At 39.5% G+C, this 22,331-nt stretch overlaps 1 protein-coding gene across 4 annotated transcripts in view; it reads left to right on the forward strand.

The window, feature by feature from the left end:
• The window catches only part of DOK7 (docking protein 7), a 65,746-nt gene that overhangs the window by 25,561 nt on the left and 17,854 nt on the right, over nt 1-22,331 (forward strand). For 3 of the 4 annotated variants that reach the window (XM_068679778.1, XM_068679779.1, XM_068679780.1), the window contains one exon: nt 658-1,532. In XM_068679778.1, coding sequence (XP_068535879.1) covers nt 658-1,532 — 875 coding nt within the window. Of the gene's footprint in view, nt 1-657; nt 1,533-10,754; nt 11,356-22,331 lie in introns of those variants that run through there. The other variant, XM_068679781.1, reaches the window with a different exon arrangement.

Consider the following 22,331-nt stretch of genomic DNA (forward strand, 5'->3'; position numbering starts at 1 on the left):
TCATAAGGTAGTATTGACATTTTTATTTGTGGCTATGATGTATTATTGTCTTTTGGTATGGATATTATGGAGAAGTACGGTGTAGGGAGACATGAGTGGACAGGACAGTCTTAAGTTTGATTTTATTCTTGCTGTCTCTAACATGCACTTTGTCATTCAGGTAAGATTTAAGTAGAGGGGAAAAAAAAGTATGAGTAACCATTTGGTTGATTCAGATAAAATAGAAATATTGGAATTTCTTATGTATAGTGTTGGGTTACAGTGACTAGTTGTTTTTCAGAACACCCTCTGCTGTTCTGAGAATATGGGCCTTTATGACTATGGCCTGTGCGGTAAGAGGAGTGTCTAAAATAAAGCCAAATAACTGTATAGGAGTAAAATATGTTTGAAAAGGGGGGAACTGGGTGCACCAACTCTAAAAATGTAGCCCTGAATGCAGTGTATTCCACAATGTGCTAGGGTTATGGTAAGCTAACATACTATTGCATTTTATTTTTCCAGTGGGGATAGGAATTATTACAGGAATCCTGGCGTTCTGACAGAACTTTCCCTTACAAAGCAGACAGAATTTTAGGGTCCTTTCTGTGCATACTCGTTCTGCTGTCAGTCTCTCCATTGTATTTTAAACATGGGTTGATCCGTTTTCTTCTTTTCTAGGAGATGATAGAAGTCTTTCAAGCTCGTCTTCAGACACCAGCCACTCGGATGTTAGTGTTGGGAGCAGATTGACAATTTGGCCTGAACAATCTTCAGCCAGCACCTCACAAGAGAGTCATGGACTGGCAGCTGCAAAGGGCATTCATCTCGGGGAAGAAAAGACCCTTCCAGAAGGGGCACGTGGCATCACAAAACCACCTCCGAAGCCCCTCCGATCCAGACAGCTGCAGGAAATAGGTCGTCAGAGTTCTTCTGACAGTGGAATAGCTACTGGTAGTCACTCCTCTTACTCTGGAAGCTTCTCTTCTTATGCTGGGAGCTTGGACATTTGCCACGGTGATGAGTTTGGATCATTGCTAAGCCTGCCATTGAACTTTCCTTCAGATCAGAATTTATGTACTTGTCCTCACAGTGAGCCTCAGAGAGGTGCGGGATCAGAGTATCAGATTCCCAGCTCTCTCAGACATATTTATGACACACCCAGGAGTTTGTTACAGGCAGCTGCTAAAGATGTGCAACCGAAGAGTGCAGATTCCACACTACCCAAGGACCAGACCCTGCCACCTCATGGTGCTAGTGACCCGAAACTGCTACTACCACGCCTAGAAGCACAGAGGGCGGCTGAGCACAGCCAGGACCGAGGGAGGCCTTCATCCTTACTCCCAGAAAGCACCAAGGACTCAAGTGATGAGACACATGTGGATTTTGTTTCGAGGTGGTCAGATACAAAGCCACAAGGACAGGTGTCAGACTCCAAAAGTAGTGAGTTGGCACCACCTAGTGGAGTCTCAGCTGACCCCTATGACACTTGTAGCCCCCACCTTGGGATGACAAGAGCTCTTTTTTCCGCTTGTCCAATCTGTGGTGGACTAAAGGTAAATACCTAACACTGAGCAGATGCTAACAAGCCTTAATGATAGAGCATGATTAATTTAAAATGGCTTAACTTGCAAGTCATAAATATTATTATTTCCTTTATAATTGTAATAGGTATTTACTTTTGTGTTGTTTATGCTCAAGTTCAGAGGCTTAGTACACAAGTTCCTCAAAATCTGTGCCTGATCAAGAAAACACTGAATAATATAGGCCATCAATCATTGCTTTTAAATTGGCCAGTTTTGTCTTTGAGTGTATGTGAGTGGCTTGTGGTGACAGAGATGGAAGCGTTACAGGCACACCAGAGGGCTGAATTTGTCATATAGTAACAATAATTTAGTATGGAGGTCATTGATCTGTCTTGCTGCTGGCACTTCAAAAGAGGAAAGAAGGGAGGCCAAATAGCATGTGCTACTCTTAAGGATGGCCATGGTGCATATTTTTATTTGTTAGTGTTTCTCTTTTCTTCATTAATGTAGTTTGTGAGCATATCTTGCACAAGAAAAAGCCGGATTAGTGAAGCTTCTTACTGGGGAAAGAGAAGATAGCCCAGTTAGCGTGGCACTCCATAACAGATCACCGAATCCATTATGGTATTTATAACCGGCCTCTGACAGATATTTTGAGGAGGTATACAAAACCAGACAGTGTTCTTGCAGGGAAAGTTATTTTTGATCACCAGTCACAGAAAAACTTAAAACCTGAAGCATGAAGATTCATATACCTTTCTAAACACGTTTTTATCTCTATCACTATCTGTTACTGTGACTTTGTTCCCAAAAGTTTTCTGAATCCTGTTAAATTCTTAAATTCTTGGCTTTTTATGACAGTAAGCTTTATACATTGCATGAAGAAAATATTTATGTTTTTATCCATTCTGGAGAATACTTTTTTCTTTTTTGATAAACAAAAAGAAGGTAAATCTGTGTTGGTGTGCTCTTGAAGTGCTGATAAAGTCAGAGGAGTAAAGTCAGGGAGTGCTCAAATTGGGAATGCGTGAAGTAAGGATTCAGCAAGAGAGACCTCTGTATGAGGAATTAAGTACTGCTGTTGAAGTGTATACTTCTTAATTCATCATGTGGGTTTACATAAATCACTGCTGTGAGAAGGATTTGAGTGTAGAGTAAGTTAAAAAAGAAATTAAAAGATTATAAACTTTAGGGGCTGTTTTCTTCTCATGTGGTGTTTCATGTATTTGCATCATTGGCTGTTTGTGCATATGAAACCTAGAACATCCTTCGTGCCTGAAATGCTTCTGCGGTTCTGTAACAGCAGTGTGAGAGCACCTAGGACATTTCTTTGTTGTGTACTTGTGGCCTTTGGGAGGAAGGGAAATGCTGGTGTAGGAGGCTGAGGTTGTGTCTGTGCTGCTTTTTAGGATCAGTGTTCTTCCGAGGCCATCCAAGCCAGCCATCTGCAAGCCCTCCAGCCTAATTTTGAAAGCTTGGCTGGATGCAAGGGCCTGAGACTCAGCCTCCCACTTCTGCTCTTCCTGCAGTGCGGGCGGTGAGGTGCTCCCTGGTGCTCAGGCTCCAACTTCGCTTTGTTGGAGGCAGCAAGGAAAGAACCAGTTGGGCTAGGGATAGCTTATATGGTCTAAATCTTTATGGGTGCTCTGAATTGTCAGTTTAGAGATGATTTTATCTATGCTTTCCCTGGACATCTGTGGCAGACAGGCAGTTGAAAGTAAGCATTCTGTGACATACAAACCCATTACTTTTATTTGTGTGTGTATATATATATATATTTATTTAAATGTGTGTATATGTATAAAAATATATATATTATTGTGAAGGGCTGTCAGGTTTCACAGTGACTCTAACAGCCCTAATAATATCAGTTGGCAAGAATCTCAGGAATAGTCACTAAGCAAATTTAGTGACAGAGAAACGCTCGTGCAACACTTCTACTAACTCTTGTTTTAGCATCATATGCACTTTTTTTTTTTTTTCCTTACCCAGTTGAAAGTATTTGGGAAAGAATTTATATTAAATTGAATGATTGATGGATTTATTTTTACTTTGGAAAGAAAAAATAACCTTTTGATACATTGTCAAGTTATTTCTAGCAGTATTTAATGGGTACTGTGTTTGGCTTTTCTCATGGCAAATGCATTGAAAGCAGAAATCCATTGCTGTAACTAAAAAATAATTCTTATTTCTCATGCTCTGAATAGAATTTAATTGAGATACAGTTAGGGCCAAAAGGAGTTGATTTATGAATTAATGAAGACATCAGGTTTTCACATTTACTCGAGTTGATGTTCAAAAGGCTTTAGTGTGCCAGTGTTTGGAGTGCCTTTGCAATTTCAGCTTCAGCTGTTAATTAAATTGTGTTGATGTTTTTTTAAATGTCTCCTGTTTCAAGTGAGTGGGTGGCCTGAAGAGAGGAAAGCCTACAGCAGTAATAATGCATGGAAGCATTTATTTTCTGCCCTGTATGAAAACGTTGGCAAATGAAAGCTAGATTTGGGGATGTTGTCTTTGTGTTGGAGTTCAGCATGTGAAGAGCTGGAGACAGGGTGCAGGATGAAGACGTGCACACAGGGAAGGGCTGGCAGCGTTCGGGATGGAGACTGACTAGGTTAAGAGCCACCTGCTCCCCTAATGACATGGTTGATGAGGAGCACAGGGAGAACATACTCTGGGAGAGCGCCGGGGTTTAAACAAAACAGGGGAAGGAAGACTTTCTGTTTGACTCTGGGTGAAGAATAGAACCAGCATGAATAAAACCACTAAATATTGCTTCTTTAATTTCTATATTGTATTTCACATTAGACACTGGGGATTAATAAGCAAGCATGCAGGGTGATTTGCTTTCTATTTTATGTTATTGTAGTGTGCACAAGATGTTCCTCATTATAAACTTCTCGAGGTGTGCCTTTGCTATGTAATTTTTGCCTAGGTGATTTCAGTGCTATAGATTAATGCAGAGATGAATTCTGTGTGTATTGTAAGAATATTTTAAGTTCAGAATGTTGAATTGTTGTGGGATTTCTAAGTAAGGTGTAGAGATTTATTATTAGACTTAATTTTCAGCTACTTAGCTGATACTAATTTGAGGAATGGCATTATACTGTAAGTTTGTTGCTCTGTAACTTCATTTGATGCTGTAGTTTGAGAAACTGTCAACGTTTTTTTTATAGGGTGTCTTTTTTTACACCACCACTGTTTGTAAATTTCTGAAAAATAAAATTCTTTTCCAACTGGTTTTGTCCTTTTCCATCTGACAAGTATTGCTTTTATTTTTGCTTTGCTTTTTTGTCCCCTGACCTTCATCTTCTTGCGATTTGAATTAATATGGATTGACTCTGGCTTTCTCTTTGTACTGCTTAGTGCTGGACTCAAATCACTGTTGGCAGCTCAAAATGTGTCTATCAGTAGGAATTACTTTTATGTGTTTCTGGTTCACATAAACTCATACCTACATTAGTTCTTACATCTGTAGAAACACAGGCTCAATTGCAGCTTTGGTAGTTAACTTGCCACCATAGAGGATAAAAGAAAGCATCGTTTGTATGTGTCTGTTGTCATCAGTCCTGTACTGGCACTCAGCCACCTATTTTAGTTGATCATTTAAAAATACCAAAGCCTCCTTGGTGACAATGGTCCCAGATTAGGAGCAGATCCACCAAAGCCCTCTATGGGGGCCCTAAATACTATTTGCGTGGTTCCTGCTGCCACAGTAACTGTGTGTCTCAGACTTTGAATCGCCCGGCGTATCTGTAGCAAGCTGAAACACTGGGATGCTGTGGCCACCATGCACAAAGGAGTTTTGGGACTCTGTCAGGTAGCAGGCTCACAGCTCTGAGTGGCTGAAAACCTCTCCCTACACAGTACAGGGAGACCTGGTACCTGCCTCGGGGGGCTGTGGGGGCATTGCTTATGTGGGGAGTTGCTTCGATTAGCTGATACGAAAGTCATCTCTGTTAGTCTGTGCTGTAGAAACTGCTTTATTTTGCACTGTAACTTTTAAGAGAGGGCATGCGCATGTCTGTGCTGTGATCATCACTTCATGCAAGGTCCCTGCAGAGCTTCTTAAACAAATGCAACCTTCTGTGAGTGCACAGTCTCTGGGTAGGTGTAGGGCTGCTGTGCATGTGTCTGTTTCCATCATGCTCTGCACGGAGATGATGCCTAGAGAAGCCCAGGCCTGCTTTGTGGTCTTGGCTGGCCTCACTTACCAAGGTCACGCGAAGCCTGTAACTGGGTTGGGAATATGGCTTCTGTCTTCCAAATCCTGTACACAGCCGCAGACACGGATTTTGCTGGTGCTTCACTGTAGACACTACTTCTGGAAGGGGTGGAAGAGAAGGCCTGTAAGGTGTAAGCTCCTGTGGTAGGACTCAGGATACAGCAGCTGCAGCCTACACTGTCACACTCATGTAACAGCAAATATTTTCCTTTTTTTTTTTTTTTTTTTTGTTCTTTTTTAGCTTTTAATCGGGTACTTTTCTAAAGCAGTATTAAAATAAAGGAAGCACAGTAGATCACTATATATAACTTCATTGTAGCAACTTTCTCCTGTTGGAGCCATTACCTTTTTCCCCATGAGGCTTGAACATTTTGTTTATTTCCTTATTTTTTTCTTAAAACATAGGAACATGATTATTAGTAGCTACATGCCTTTTACATTTCTTTTCAAAGGTTTTATTATTATTGCTATTTTCTATTACTGATGTGTGATGCCGTAACATCTTATGCTTCCTCCCACCTTCCAAAAAGCTCCAGGCTGTCTAAAGCCTCAGTTGAGAAGGATGCATTTGTCATCATCAGTGGTGCTATTCCTACTTGTCTTTCTGTTTTAATCTCAGAGCTCTGGGCAGTTAGGCAACACACTCACTGTTAAAACTATAAAAGGAACAGTTCACACCTCAGAGGAATCTGGAAGTCAGTAGAAGTAGGTATGATCTCAGTAATGATGTTTGTGAGGTCTCTTATGCTTTGGTGACCCCTAATTACGGGTACTATTGGCTTTTGGTATGAATTAGAGAGTTTGCATTTGTGCTTAAGTTTTAATTCCACTTGTTTTTCTTTAAGTTGTGACTGTTATACTTAAATCTGCAGTGAGGTGCATCTGCCATAACATGGGTCACCTCTTAATGAGGTAACTGTATGCATTGGACAATGATTTGACAAATATTTTTATTACAGTTATTGTAAAAGGCTCTAAAACTTTTGCTGTAAACTAGTGTTATTTTCTGCTTTTCATAGATTTAAAGAAATCCTTAAAAGCAGTCATTTCCCCACAACATTTTTTTGAAATGGAAGAAATCCATGATCACTGCTGTCCTTGACAATAAAATGCAGTCACTTTTAGAACTGTTTTTCTGCCCTGACAATGCTGCATACAGCATTCATGTTATTTTTTACAGCATGACATGCTGCATACAGCACCATGAAAACCAAAGATTGGAGGAAAAATACATTTTCCAGTTGAAACTGGCAGAGGAAAGAGCACAAAAGATGTGAGGGGAGTGTCAGGCTCAGAGCTTTTGTTTTGTTTTCCCTTTTCTGGTTTTGGCCAGGACCCCAGGTATGCCACGGAGTTAGCAGCCTTCATCTTACCAAAGTGCTGTTGGGTCTGCTTGTGCACTGTTTTGAGATGTTCCTTATTAGCAGTTCATAGGGGAAGGGTGATGATTTATTTATTTTTTTTTCTTGTACAAAATAACGGCAATTAAACAATACTATAACACTTATTGGCATCAGGCTTCACTCCCAAATAACCCAGAGACCAAGCTTCCTTTTTGCTTTGCTCTTGCTGATAAAGGCTTATTTATATGACCTTTAGATATTTTTTTTTATTTTACGTTTTTTTTAGAATAGAAATTTCTATTTTAGAATAGAAATTGTCATGTAGATGTCTTTCCTTAAGAAGGTCACTTAATGGGTACAGCTCTGGATTTGAGATATCACAGTGAAATAGAAGATGTATGCACCCTACAACAATTGTGCAGATTGCTTTTGCCACTTACCTCTTATCTAACAAATTACACTGGAGATACTCTCCATCTCATCTATCACAAAAGAATCTCCAGCATTTGTACTAGGAGCAAAGATTCAAATCTGAATTCAGAATAGCAAGAATTCAGCTCTTAGCACTTCTTGGGATCAGGCACTAAAGTGAAACAGACACCCTGTGGTCTGCAGTGGGAAAGGAGGTACCTGCCAGACAAGCACTGGTAAGTGAAATGACATTAATAATCTCAAGAGAAGCAAGCATCTTCTCTACATGCTTGGAATGTAGACAACATAGCTCAGCAGAACTCATTCTTCTGTACCAAACAGAAATGTTTCTGGATTGCTTTTCTGTCAGAGAGCCACCGAAGAGACTGATAAAACCACAGTATTGACCTTTCATACCCATCAGAATGAACAAATGGGAAAATCTACTTCTTCCCCTAAATACAATTGAGCTGGATAACAGCTTTCATTATTACTACAGCTGATGACTACTTCTTCCTCTGTTGGGAGCAATAGCTTATCTGAAGAGAGAGAGAAAGAAATGTTTTGAAGGAGGAGGAATCTGACAATGAAAGCTGGAAAAAATTACTCCTTTTGGAATGTAGGATTTGCAGGGTTTTTGTTTTTGATCCAGTTGTAGAGAGACTCATCAAATTGCTGGGAATGTGGCCAAAATGGAAAAGTGGAAGTTTTTTTTTCCCTGTTGTTATTTCTCTCTCTTTCTTTTTCTTTCTCACATACATCCATTTATTTCTGGAAAAAGTCTAGAGAATCCTCTAAAATGTTAGCAGACATTTTCCATCTTCATTTTCTAAAAGGCGAAAGTAGAATTCACCTGTGGAGGCAGATACTACAAAAAGATTGGGAGAGGGTGGATTAAATTGCACCATACTCAGGGGGAAATGAATAGCTCCAGTGTCAGCCCCAGACTGATTCCTAGGTTTGATTCCCAAGCAGTTCATTTCCTTCTGTAATGTTGTAAAAAAGTAAAAAATCTCAGTTACTGACTTGCATTTTTGTAAATTGATTGTAATTTTTATTAATGTTATATTTCTAAGATCATGGATTGAAGAAGGCTAAGCAGCAAATACTGTGCTTTGATTAAAAGTTACTGATACTAAAGTAATTGCGTGGCACAGAGAAGGAATGGGTGAGTGTCAGCTGGATTGCACTCATTCAGATGGCATGTCTGAAGGCTTGACAGCAACTCACTGCCAGTAGATGGGAGGAGTGCAAATAGATGCTCAGTATGTGCAGGGCCTTTCCTACCAACTCTTTTTCACAGAGCCACTTAAAACTGGAAGTGTGGAAATTAAAAGGATGAATGTGTTCTGACAAAATTGCACTTACATTCTTCCATGATCCTTGACAATGCGTACAAGGGGAATTAGTTTGGGGAATTTAGGATGCCCCGTACACTAAATACTTCATGATATCTGTGGAAATACTGTCAAGTGGGCTGATAATATCCTATAACACAGGATATAACGCAGGCTGGGCAGAGAATGGATTGAGAGCAGCCCAGAGGAGAAGGACCTGGGGGTGTTGGTTGATGAGAGTGCAACATGAGCCAGCAATGTGCGCTTGCAGCCCAGAAAGCCAGCCGTGTCCTGGGCTGCATCAAAAGCAGCATGGCCAGCAGGGTGAAGGAGAAGATTGTTCCCCTCTGCTCTGCTCTTGTCAGACCCTACCTGGAGCCCTGTGTTCAGCTCTGGGGCCTCCAGCACAAGAAGGACATGGATGCATTAGAACAAGTCCAGAGGAGGGCCACAAGAAGGACCAAGGTGCTGGAACACCTCTCCTATAAAGACAGGCCAAGAGAGTTGGGGGTGTTCAGCATGGAGGAGAGAAGGCTTCGGAGAGACCTTACAGCGGCCTTCCTGAACCTGAAGGGGGCTACAGGAAAGCTGGGGAGGGACTCTTTGTCAGGGGGTGCAGTGATGAGACATGGGGGAATGGCTTTAAACTAAAATAGGGGAGATTTACATTAGATGTTAGGAGGAAGTTCTTCACTCAGAGGGTGGTGAGGCCCTGGAACACGCTGCCCAGAGAAGTTGTGGATGCCCCATTCCTGGAAGTGCTGAAGGCCAGGCTGGATGGGGCTTTGGGCAGCCTGGGCTGGTTGGAGGTGTCCGTGCCCATGGCAGGGGGGTGAGAACTAGATGATCGTTAAGGTCCCTTCCAACCCAAACCATTCTTTGATATAGATTTGTAGTACTCAGATTAGATCCATAAACTATCTGTCATGTAGAGGTTGTGATATGAGTAAATTCTTACTGTTTCTAACAGAAATGTTCAACCCTATACCAAGCAATGCTACTTGGCTCATAAAGAGCAAATAATGTTTTCTAATATTGGCTTAGAAAATTTTAATAACATGGTAATGACAAATGGGCAATGTGATTTTCGCGTTGGTTAGCAAAATGATAGCAGTTGTGCCAACAAACCTTCTGAAGATAACATTATTACCTGCTCCACAAAAAAATTGACTACTACCACTGCCAAAAAAAAAAAAAAAAGCACTGAAATGAATTTGAAGAATGAATCATTGGAGTATATATGATCATAACAGAAGGATTACTTTCCTTAGGGAGAACAGATAGAAAATGTGGGTAAACCATTCTAGTATAGGAAGAGAAACAATACGTACCCCAACAGCTTTCAAAAGGGACTGTTTTAAAGTTGCCTTGCAATTTCATGTATTGCTTTATTATCATAGTTGCAAACAATTCTGCTGAAAGGACAGGGGATGTGCCCACAGGAGTAAAGAAAGGCAGTTCTTCAAAATTCCACATAGCAGAGACTAGGCAGCTGGGGTCTATTGTTCTGGACCTCAGGAAATACAGAAGAAATCCATCCTAAAGTTTGGTGTTTTGCCCTGCCTGGCTTAATGTTTGATGTGTTTTATGAACTTGGTAGCTATGCTGTAAAGCCAGTGGTGTAAGGCAAACTCCTGGTAGGAATTTGTGATGGTGAAGTGCAGATGACAGTGTTTTGGGTTTCCTCTCACTTTGACAGGAGCGAAATTCCGGGGTGTGCAAGAGAGATAAGAAATTTGAGACTTATACTGATCTAGAAATTTTGCATTATGGTCTTATGGTGGCTCTGACACCTTCAGTCTGTGAATCTGTACCTGGATAATATTTGCTTACCAAGGCTACTGTCAGGATTGATCAGATGCTGTTTCTACAGTGCTTTGAATATGGACAATTCTATCTGAGTGCTAAATCTATTATTAAATCTGATGTTTTCCAGGCTGCAGTGAGAGAGCCAGAAAGTTGTTTGCCTTTCATGTGAACTGTGAACAGAGAAGGAACTCATTAATAAGAGTTACTAAAGAAGAAAATCAACCTGCCAAGATGGAGCAGCTGCTCTACATTTTTTTTTTTTTTGACATGCTGGAAAGTCTATCACTAATTTTAATAACTTCAAGAAATAGTTCAAAGCCACTTTCTAGTAAATGAGAAAGATCAGAGTAGTGGCACCGAATATATTATCTCCACAGAAAATTTTTGTGTGACATAGAACTTGAAGAATGGGGTCTTTCAAGAACTGCAGAATTACTGGGAAGAAGTTATTAATGCAGGAACCTTTGCACTCAGTGGATTTAGAGTCTGAAGGACATGGCTGTTGAAAATCAGTTCTTTATAAACATGGGATTAACTAGAGGGTTGAGGTATTTTTTTAGCATTTAGAAAGGTCTAAGATATCAAGAACATGCTCGAGAACAGGACTAAAGTTCAAGCAAAGTTGCAACAACAGAGGAAGAAAAGAAAAACATAAAAGCTGGCAACATCCTTATCCAATCAAGAATTTCTGTGTTCTGGAGAAATTTGTCTTTTCAGAATCCAGAGATGTATGCCCTTAAATGACTATGGAGAAGCATATTGCATTTTTTAAAAAATTATTATTATTATTATTATTATTTTCTTTGAGGTCAAAAGCAGTTTTGCCTGACTAGGGAATAGCTAAAACTACAATGTGTGAGAGCCACAGGGAACTTTTGGAGCAGTTCAAGGTGTCTGCAGCTGAGTATTTCAGCTAGTCAGCTTGACCCATCTTAGGTACATAGATACTGACTGTTGAGTTTCTCTGGTGCTGGTTAAACTCAGTTCTAAGCCAGAACTAAGCTGACACAACAAAACCTTAAAGTTACTGCAACTGAGCAAATCCTTTTACAGTATAAAAAAACCCACTATTTACCCTACTTTTTACTAGTTGCACACAACCTTTCTGTACCATTCCTAAATGATGTTTTGGAGGGATGGACTTCCCTGCATTCTGGCCGTTCTTGCTAGGATAATAACATCTTAAGTGTTGAAGGATCCCTTGAAAATCTTGAACTTGCTTCAGGGAGTAATCCTACCAACAGGCATAGGACAGAAGTATAGGAAAAATGTTATGTGGAGCAATTATCCATCCCATCTTCTTCAGCTACAGTGAAGTTTGGTGCATCAATGTCTGTGACAACACGCATTTTTTGTGCGTGTAAAAGTTAGGCTGAGCTTGCTGGGGTAGGCTGGGGCTATTAAGATCAAAACATGTGTTGGTTAATGTGATCCATGTGATAAATGACAGCCAGGATGGGGTGAGTGAATGCCAGAGTGCTATGTACAGATTCAAGGCTGCAGTAAAGCCTCTCTGTTGCTCTGCATTTATGCCTCCCTTTGCTTTAGCTTTTATGTGCTTCCATGCTGCCTTTCCTAAACCAGGGCAGATGAAAGAAAGCGGTCCATGAGACCTTGTCTGATGCAGCACATTCCCACACGAGTCCAAAGGGTGGATGGAAAAGGGGCTTTGAAAGGGACTTTGTGCTCCTAAGTCTTGTCACATGAGGATATTGCGCTATTCGCAGCATAAACTGCAGCAGCCAGCTGTCAGTCAACTGAAATGACTGTTTCAACAGCTGGGAATCAGTGGGACATGAGCTCTGGCCGTGTTCCTCTCCCCTAGCCACATCCTTTGTAGTAGTTTGGATTCTGTGGAATCCTCTGCTAATTCAATGCTGATTGGAAGCAATTTTGAATGCACAAGAAATTTGAGACCGGAAAATATTAAGGAAATATAAACCTTTTCCAGAGCTGGTTTATTGCAAGGACAGAGAAATGTTAAGTGGGCTGTATCAGGGCTCGTAACTGTATACCTGAATCCTCTGCAGCACTGGCAAAACTTTTCCAGATGAAGTTTGCAAATTCAACTCGTTCCTTGAGACTGAAAGTTAAGCAGAACACATGTGCTATGGAGATAACTGCTATAGAAAGCTTTGGAAAGCTACAGAAATAATTATACCTAATAATTTATAGCAGTGCTTTCCGATGTAGGAAAAGCCTGTGAGCAGCCCCCATGCATAGTTAAGTATCTGTATCCTTTGAAGCTGTGCAGTTTAATTATAGTTTCATTACCTTTGACAAACCATAATTTCAGTGATGGCTGGGCTTGTCTTAATCTTACTATTTTGAGCTTTCTCTCCCTTGTTTGTCCTTTTAGTTCCATCCATTTCTTTCTAGTGTTGATCACTGATTATCTTGTTAATCATTTTTCTGGCAGAAGTTGACTAACCTTAGCTACAAATGTGGGATTGCAATTGAAAAAGAAGGAAAATGAATGCAAAGATGGTATGCAAGGCTTTAATCTTTATTCTTCATAGGTTCATAATTAAGCCCACTCTAGTTCTCTCTTTGTGCGGAGCAGGATGCACAGGTTATAGCAAGGATTCTTTTCTTCATGTCTTTATGCGGAATGGGCTGGGAGGAAGGAATCAAATAGCTAGTCTAATGCAACTTGGCATGGTTCCTTTGCCTACAGAACAGGCCCAAGTGTATTTTTAGTGCAAGTACAAACTAAGCTCTCACTGCCGAACACTTTGAGGGAAGTGGAAGAAGCAGCAAAGCTTTCTTAGGGCAGTCCCTAGGTGAACATTTCAAAACGGTAATTACAGCTTAAAATAAACTTTCTCCATCTCTAAAAATCAGTAAACATAGGTTTAATTTGTCATAAATGTTTGAGCTTTTACTTTGCTAGCTGTTGCAATATTTCCATATTTCAGCCCTTCTTTGTTTATTGTTTTTCACTGTAGCTGTGGTGGTATAGTTGAATCCATGAGTTCCCTTTATTTTCAAAAATTTCCATTTTCTTCAAGGACAGACGACTTGGTTTTACAGTCTTGTTGCAAGCAAAAAACTGTGTAAAAGGAAAACCTTCTGCATTTTTGTATAATATGTGGAATTAATTTTCTGCTAATCAGGAACTTCTTAACAAGCGTAGTTTTGGTGTGTTGGAATGCTTCTCAGTACAATTGCATAAGAACTATATGTATACATATTTGAAATATGTAAAATGTCTTACACATTTTTGGTTGAAGTCACAGTGACAACATTAGAGAAGGAATGGTTCTGGGTCAAGAAATGAACAAATTATTAGCGCTTTTGTATTATACATCTCTTCCTGTGTAAATTTGCCATAAGGCACCCTTTCCTAATTGAGAAGGCAAGAATATCTGAATCCCTTTGTGTGTGCAGGGGTGTGTATGCTAATGACTGTCCTTTGCATTTACATGTATGTTCAGTTGCTTCAAGCTTCATGCTAGGCAGTGCTTTCGTATTGACTTTTAAAATCTTGAAATGGGCTAGCATTCCTGCTGCAGCAGAGCTCATTTTTTTCTGGGATGTGCTATTGTAAGAAAATGTAGAAAAACACTTTCCGTTTGTCAAGCTGTCCACATTTCTCAGGTGTTTCTACACTACTGATATCCACAATGGTGGAACTGTTAATCTTGTGAACTTCAAAATACGAAAGAGATGGATTGTGTGAGGTGCTGCATCCTGTCTGTGTACACCCTGCCTCTTCTGTGTCTTTTACATACGGAGCATGAAGAATGGGGTTAGGAAACCAAACTGCTTATTATCTGAGCAGTAAAATCTGCTTTTACTTGGACTTACTTGGGCCCCATCTGAGGCTTATTTTCAGTGGTACAGTAGTTTTGTCTGAGTGGATTTCATTTTGTACAGAATGAGTGGAATTTAACACATCTGTCGTACAAGGAAGCTCAGACCAGCAAATGTGGGGAAATTGAGTGTATTTTAAATATAAAATGTTCTTGCAGTAGTGTAATGCTACCCCCTGTTGGAAATTAGAATATACGGAATTTAAACTGGAATATAGGGAAGTGAAGCCTGTGTGACTTTGTGTGTATGACTTTCTTTCTATTATTCTTTATAGGACTTTAGAAGTGCCAGTGTCTATTAAAAAAAAAAAACAAACAATAAAAATACATATATATAATATATACGATTTTTTGGTGGGCTTAAATAAAAAAGATTCCCTCTTCCCCAGTCATCAGAACTGAATCCTTTTTGAAATAATCTTTTCATGTTAACATAGGTGCTTTTCTTTTTTTCTTTTCAAGATAGGTGTGATATCAATATGCAACCTCATATAGTCAATATTGATTTCTATTGTTGATAAACATCCATCTATTCATAAAAGCCTTACCACTTTTAAAAGAGAAACACATTCTGTCTTTCTGCATGGCTGAAGTTATTGTATACACTATAATTCAGCTGCGTTATTCATAACACACTCATGTTCACCCGTGACAGTGTGAATGGTTAAAGCAATGCTGTGGGTGCACTGCTGAACCTTTAACAGTCAGAACAAATGCATATTTGAACTCTTTTGCTTAAACATCAAGTTGGAGTTTCTGTATGTAGCTTAGGAGGGTGGTTTAACTAACAAGAGGCTGGCTGAGCAAGGCTCTGAAAGGGGAAAAGGGAATGTAATGTTATTATGAAAACATCCCTAAAAAGTTGACAAAACTATCATGAGTTAGAAAAACTGCTGAGTGTCTTATGCTTAAGTGAAAAATTGTTAATTTTTATAAAATTCCAGAACAGGTCTTCTGCTACTCTGAATCACCACAGCTCAGCTGAGGGGTCAGGGGGAAGGCAATGTACCTGATTTTTACTGCCTGGAAGAATTCTCTATATTTATTTTGGCTTTAGGAATATATTATATGGTGAATTTGAGACTATATCAGGAGTATCTGTCCTGAATCTTAGATCTGAATGCCTCTTGAGAGGAATCTCATAGCTGGAGAAAAAATTTACCATTTCAGAGCTTGAATGTACTTGATGGTTCATTTTATTGGCAATTGTGTAAGGAGTCTTTCTTGTCCTGAATGGCAGAATGATTTTATGCAATGCTGAAAGATGAGGCAGTAAAGACTGATATTAATGAATTTTATTATCTGTCTAGATTATCTGTCTATCTAGGTGTATTTGTTCAGGGTTCTGTGCTCTGAAATGAGGCAATAAGTACTATGCTCTGGTTGTTGTGTTTGATGAATATACCTTATGACATTTGCATATGGTGTTTTTATTTCTTATGAAGACTTGTTTTTAGTTCCTGCTTTCTAACTCCTGCATCAATTCTAGGCATGTTTATCACATACAGAGAATGAAAATTATTTCAGAAGCCATTTGCTGTCTCTTGATTAGCCATTTCTTCTTCTTGGTTGAATTTTACAGCTTAGCCATAGCTCTGGCTATGAAAGCCCTCCTCTGAGGTGAAAGGTGTCCTGATCATACTCCAGTGTCTTAGTGGTGTGAGGTCTGTCATGAAGCTTAGATGAGATCCTGTTTTCAGGGACACTCATAGTGTCTGGCTTCTGAATGGAATGGCTTATACTGATTCACTTTGAGGATTTGCTACTGCAGTATCTCTCGCTGCAGCTTGCCACTGTACTCATCACTGTAACACCTCTCTAAGACAAAGAAGTGCTTCTACGTTTATAGAAATCAGTGCTTCTGATTTTTCCCTGTGGTTAAGGACAGATGGATCAAATTTCCAGGGGAATTAAATCATCTGGAACCAAAATAGCCATTTTTTAAAAGTACTATAAGAAAAATAAACCTTAAGAAAGTAGTTCAAAAATGTAAGACTAAAAATATCCCAAATCTCTGTTTGAGGGAGGTGGTGGAATGTCTTTATTTACATCACTAACGCTGTTGTGGTTTGGGGCATTTCTCTGTAACCACAAGCATGAAAAACTGTCTAGCTGATACTGGTGCTAGGACTGTTGCTGTTGCTTTAGTGTTGTGTGCCTTCAGATTCTGCTCAGGGTGAGCTTTACTGGTTTGTGTCAGCTATTTATGCCCTTGACTTTTTTTGGTCTAGCCCAAAAGTATGCAAGATTGACTTGTGTTAGCGTCTGGAACCAGACACAAACTTCACTGATGTGTTTATGCCAGCTATTTTATATGTACTGGTTGGGATTGCATAGCTGTCTCCTTTAGCATTCTGCCTAAACACTTTTGCATGTAATGTGTGATGTTAAAAGGAAGTTATTCAGGTTGAAAAGCTAAACCCCTTACTGTTAAGGAATTGACAGATTTACAGTTGCTCCTGCTGTCTTGATTTTACCCACACGTGTCTCTCTTAGGCAGTGAATGGGGCAGATGTCCCATGGAAAAGATGATATGTGGCTACATAATTAATTGCATTACAGTCCAGTTTGGCACAGGACTATTGTGACTCTTTGGTATATACTGATTCTAGGTCCATTTTTGAATACCAAAACAAGAATAAACCACGCTACTTGTTGCTGTGTCAGCTTCCTCGTGCCAGTACCATATTGGTAGCAGGGCACAAAATTTGACCCTTCAGTGTTGCAACCCAGACTCCTACCATCTGAATTTTGGGGCTATGGCCACCAGCTGGAAATGGCTTTCATCTTGGGTGGAAGCTGGGTAGCAGGGTCCAGGTACTGGCTTTTGTGGCAGCCATGGCAGAGGGCTCAGCCCAGGCTTTCTTACTCTCTTAAGTGAACAGAGGGTAATAAAGGAAAGGATTGTTTATGTTGTCCTGCTGGACTGTTGCGTGCTGGTGACAGTGCCTTTGTGGGCCTCATGGTGGCCTGCAGCTCCCTCACAGGGGAGCAGAGGGACAGGTGCTGAGCTCTGCTCTCTGGGGACAGCGACAGGACCCGAGGGAACAGCATGGAGCTGGGACATGGGAGGGTCTGGCTGGGGGTTAGGGAAAGGTTCTGCACCCAGAGGGTGGTCGGGCCCTGGGACAGATTGCAAAGGGCAGCAGTTATGGCCCCAAGGTGCTGGAGTTCAAGAAGCATTTAGACAACGCTCGCAGACACGTGGTTTGAGTTTTGGATGGCCCTGTGTGGAGCCAGGAGTTGGACTTGATGACCCCTGTGGGTCCCTTCCAGCTTGGGATATTTAACGATCTTGTAGAGTGTCATTTTCAGAGCTGCAGTATGATGTCAGTGGTTGTATTGTGGCAAACGGCTCACATTTGCAGGTGGCTGGGACGCTCACAGCAAGAAGCAGGGCGCCCCTCTCAACAAAGGCCTGCAACTGGCATGGTAGTTCATTGTCACCACTGAAGTGTTCCTCTGTAAAAATACAAGAACAGTACACAGATCTGGACTAGAACTAAACAATACTTTTAATTCTTTCTCATCTCTTTCGGTTTAAACAATACCTCTAACCTGTGGGTTAATGGGGTTGTGACTATTCTGCAGGTTTTAGGAGACAAATTTTAATGTGACACAGGGCACTGCTTGCCAGTGCCACTAAAATCATCAGCTTCATGCTTCAGAAAATAGCTGATGTTTAGGTTTGGCTGAGCAAACTGAGATGTTTCTGAACTGACTTCAGCAATCCTTCTGTAAGCCAGCAGTTGGCTTGCAACAGATGAAGCTGAGTAATCAGAAGGTTGCGGCTGAAATTGGAGCCCTGCACCTGAAGCATGCCATGGTCCGGAGTTTCTGTTTCATTTGGAGTTACGAAAGACTGTAGAGTTTAATAATTTTGTATTGTTTGTTCAGAACCTGATCAACTGCTGGGCATTGTGAAACAGCCCAGCAAAACACATGACCTTTAAAGGTTGCTCCACGTGTCCATATTTATTGACCTTTCCTGGGAACTCTTTTTTTCCTGTGGCAGCCTAGGCATTTTCAGCTTTAAACTTTTCTTTTGGTTTGCTCCAAGAATAAGTCATAGCCTTTAATCCTCATGACAAAAGTACATTAGCTGTGAGTTTCATTAGGAACTGATTTATTTTTGCTGAAGTATCTGAGCTTTGCAGAACTTTGGGCATGTTCGAGGCATTTTCTTTTCCATTTTCTAAAAGCAGTTTACAATTTTATATTTTTGTGATGCTAATTTCAAAATCCTCACTCAGGATTTCCCATTGAATCCTTTGCTTCCTTTTCGAAGTTGCTTACAGCTCAAGATGCTATAGTCATAAACATAACTGCAATCTGCTGCCTCCCTATACATACAAACTATATGAAGCAATCACAGGGATACTGATGAAGGGCTGTCAGCTGTATACAGCAGGCATGAGAATGTTTGTTTATTGTTAGAGAAGTCCGTTTCATTTTTCTCTTTTCGGTGACCAACCTATGGATTCTGAGTCATGATTTTGATGGTCTTCTTTTGAAAAACTGGATGTTTTGCATGGCCTTGATAAAGCACAGTGGCTTCAAAAATAGGGGGGGAGAGGGAAGAAGAGAAAAAAATTTAGATCATAACCTTCTTGAAAAGTAAGCAGATGGACAGTGTTGCAATCCATCTTCTCCAATTATGACCGTATTTTTGATGTGCGCAGGATAAAAATCTGACTGCGGATAATTGCTCCTATCACTGTTTCCTCTTTCCAAAAAAGAAGATGGGGTCTTCTCATTTATGTTGAGCCTTTCTTCCAGTCTGAGGATCCAGGCTGTGGCAAAGCTTCATAGATATGCATAAACAAATGCAAATGACACTTAAACCCTTGTACATATAGCTCTTACTAGGTTCAGAATAACGGAGCTATAAAAAACTTAGATGAGCTGAAAGCAAAGCTTTAGTTCCAAAGATACACAAAGGGAATGACATAAGCTGCGGCTGATGAGGTGTGTCTGAAATGTTGACAGTAATCAGGCAAATGGCATTTCATTTCTCTTGCCAGTGATGATGGAGACCAGCTCAGCATTGCAAACTACAGAAGCTGATCTACTCTTTCTTGGAAGCATGGCTTCCTCCTTTTTTATCAGCCATGTTTAAAAATATGAAACAAAAATCTTTTGTCTCTTTTAGAATGTATATGTTTTATACCCTTGGAGCCAGTAGGAGGAGGAATTAGCTGTAAGAGTGATTTGTTTATGTAAAGAAATGTAGACATGTTGCTCTTTAAATGGAACAGTATTTGTTCTGCTTTTTTTTTTTTTTTTTAAATGAGGGCTGATTTAGTAAAACATGTATTTCATGGAAATTAAAGTGAATCAAACAATAAAATCAAATGAAACAAAAAAAGGGGGAGAGATATATCAAATATACATGAGAAAAAATAACTAATTTTTGATTGCAAAAATAATGATGATGGTTACTTGCACACACAGACACACACACAAATAAATGCCAAAGCTTAGATTCTGTTCAGCTGTTTAGGGCAACAGAGCTAATCTGTGAATAATGATCCAGCGTATCAAACTAGTGGTTCTCCTAACATCTATCATTGAACCCTACCCAAGTTATGTGGAAGCAGAACATCAAAAATGAATGTCATCTGACAGCAGCCAGATCACTACCAGAGTTAAAATAGCCCTGGACATGTAGTTCATGATGTGTGATATACAAGTGGTACATATCCGTTTACTGTGGGTGTTGTAGTGGTGAGGTTGTTTGAACTAACAACCATGCATCACATATTTCAGCACTCAGCTCGTGGGTCAAGATAAAAGAATCCACAGTAGAATGATGTTTAACCTAAATTATTTTATAAGTAGCAGTAGATTTCCAGGATTTAGGCACTCTCATCATTAGTTATTGTCTGAATATCATATCAGGCATAACAAAAGCATGTTATATGAGTGAGGTCACTTACTCATTTTCTTCTTTGGCTTAATGGTAGTTTGAGTTCTGTATTATACTCTGCATATGAAAGTCGTGCACTTACATCTGTACATTATGCCATAGTAATTTAAATTTTTGTTTCCTGCAGACCAAAGCATGTTTTGTCTTTGTTATGTAGAATAAAAATAACTTTTAAGTCTCTAATCTCATTCTTTCTACTGGGTTGCCTCAGCAGCAGCCACTGTAAGTTAGTGGAGGCTCTTTCTTCTTAACGATTGTGGCAGGAGGCCTTGTAGTTGCAGAAATAATAGAATAAGTGCAGTGAAATGAAAATGAAAACAACAACTTTATAGTCTAGAAAAATCATTTGATGACAAAAGATTGGTTTATTTTTTTGTTATTATCTTTGACTTTTTTTTTTTTAAATCTAATCACATCTGATTCTTCTGTTTATTTGTTGTCTTCCATCTCTTCACTATAATTCCAACAATATTTTATCAGTGTCCCATATCTGATGAAATTTCACCCATCTAACTTCTTCCAGCCCTTTTGCATCTTTTTATCAGGTGTGATCTAATCTTCTAATAATGAGTTTGAAGGTATATTTGTTTGATATTATTTGTCTAGTCTTTCATCAGTTTTCTTATCTTACCCACCTAACCCATACATTTTAATGAAAAAGTATTTAGAATTTATTTTGTAAGAGTGACTAGGAATTCCAGTCATGAAATAGGACTCCACTGTTGAACAAACTGTGCATATGTTAACAGTGACATCTCTATAATTTTGGCTATTTCCACACAACATACGATGCACAGAATAAATAAAAAGTGATGGTTTGAATGCTGCACTAACATTCAGAGGTCTGAACTCCCTGTTGATTTTATTATTTTGTTTGGAGTTGTGCTGCTTAATGTGAGTTAAAAATCAAAGTTTCTGCAGCTGAAACACTCAGTGTTGCTAGCTTTTTAATCCTTCTGTTCCTTGCAGAAATGCTATACTTATGCAATGATGAGAGGATGGAAAAAGAGCAAAAATTAATTTGCAAGTAAATCAAGTAGTTACAATTTGGATTTACAGGGGAAACAGAGCTACTTAGCATGTAGGAGCCAATGCTATTTTGCAAACAATAACTTTGCTATAAATTGAGGAGAAAACCTATTCTAGTAAAAATTTTCAGTTTATTTGTTTCTTTGCGTCACTGTTGCTTGTAAGGTCTGTACTGTTGAAAGAGTTCTCTCTGGGAGGCTCAAAGAATAAACGAGTGCCTTCTTTCTTTAAAGAGTTCTCCATCTTCTTTCAGGTTTTCTGCTTTCTATCCTAAGTTTCTATCCATGTTTTTACCATAGTTTATGATATTCTGATGTGCAATGCATTTATGGGAAAAGAGTTAAAAATATTTTTCAGACTTGCTATCTAGTTTCATGCATCAAGCACAAGCCCTGAATGACAGCAAGGCTGTACAGATAATGAGTCTAGGGGCAAAAGGGGAGATAAAGGCTTTTTTCTCCTCCCCAAACAATTTGTGATTGACTTTGTGAAATGATAAACATATGGTTCTCCCCTACCCCACAAGTTACAAAAATACTCCTTTGTTTGTAAAAGCAAAAAAACTGCAAGAAAGTTGTGAGACCCCTTCTCATTAGCAAGATTTGAATTTCATGTGGTTCAGCACTGCAGTCTGACGCTTTCTATTTCATTAACTAAACTAGCAGGTATTACCGTAAAGACACCATAATCTGTTTTACATCCACAGACACAAAAAAGTCAGGATTTTTTTTTTTTTGTATTCTATATTAACATACCCATAATAAATTATTGGAGACAGGAGAAATGTATTTTTGAAGTCTGATATAAAAAAAGAGACAAAAAATGTAGAAATTCTATTGCAACAGAAAAGTATGTTAACTAAATATACATGATATTGCTCACATTGGATTCCAAAGTCTTCTGTATGTTACCTGAGCAGATAAGTATGCAT

This window comes from Anas acuta, chromosome 4 (genome assembly GCF_963932015.1).
Source record: "Anas acuta chromosome 4, bAnaAcu1.1, whole genome shotgun sequence".
NCBI lineage: Eukaryota > Metazoa > Chordata > Aves > Anseriformes > Anatidae > Anas > Anas acuta.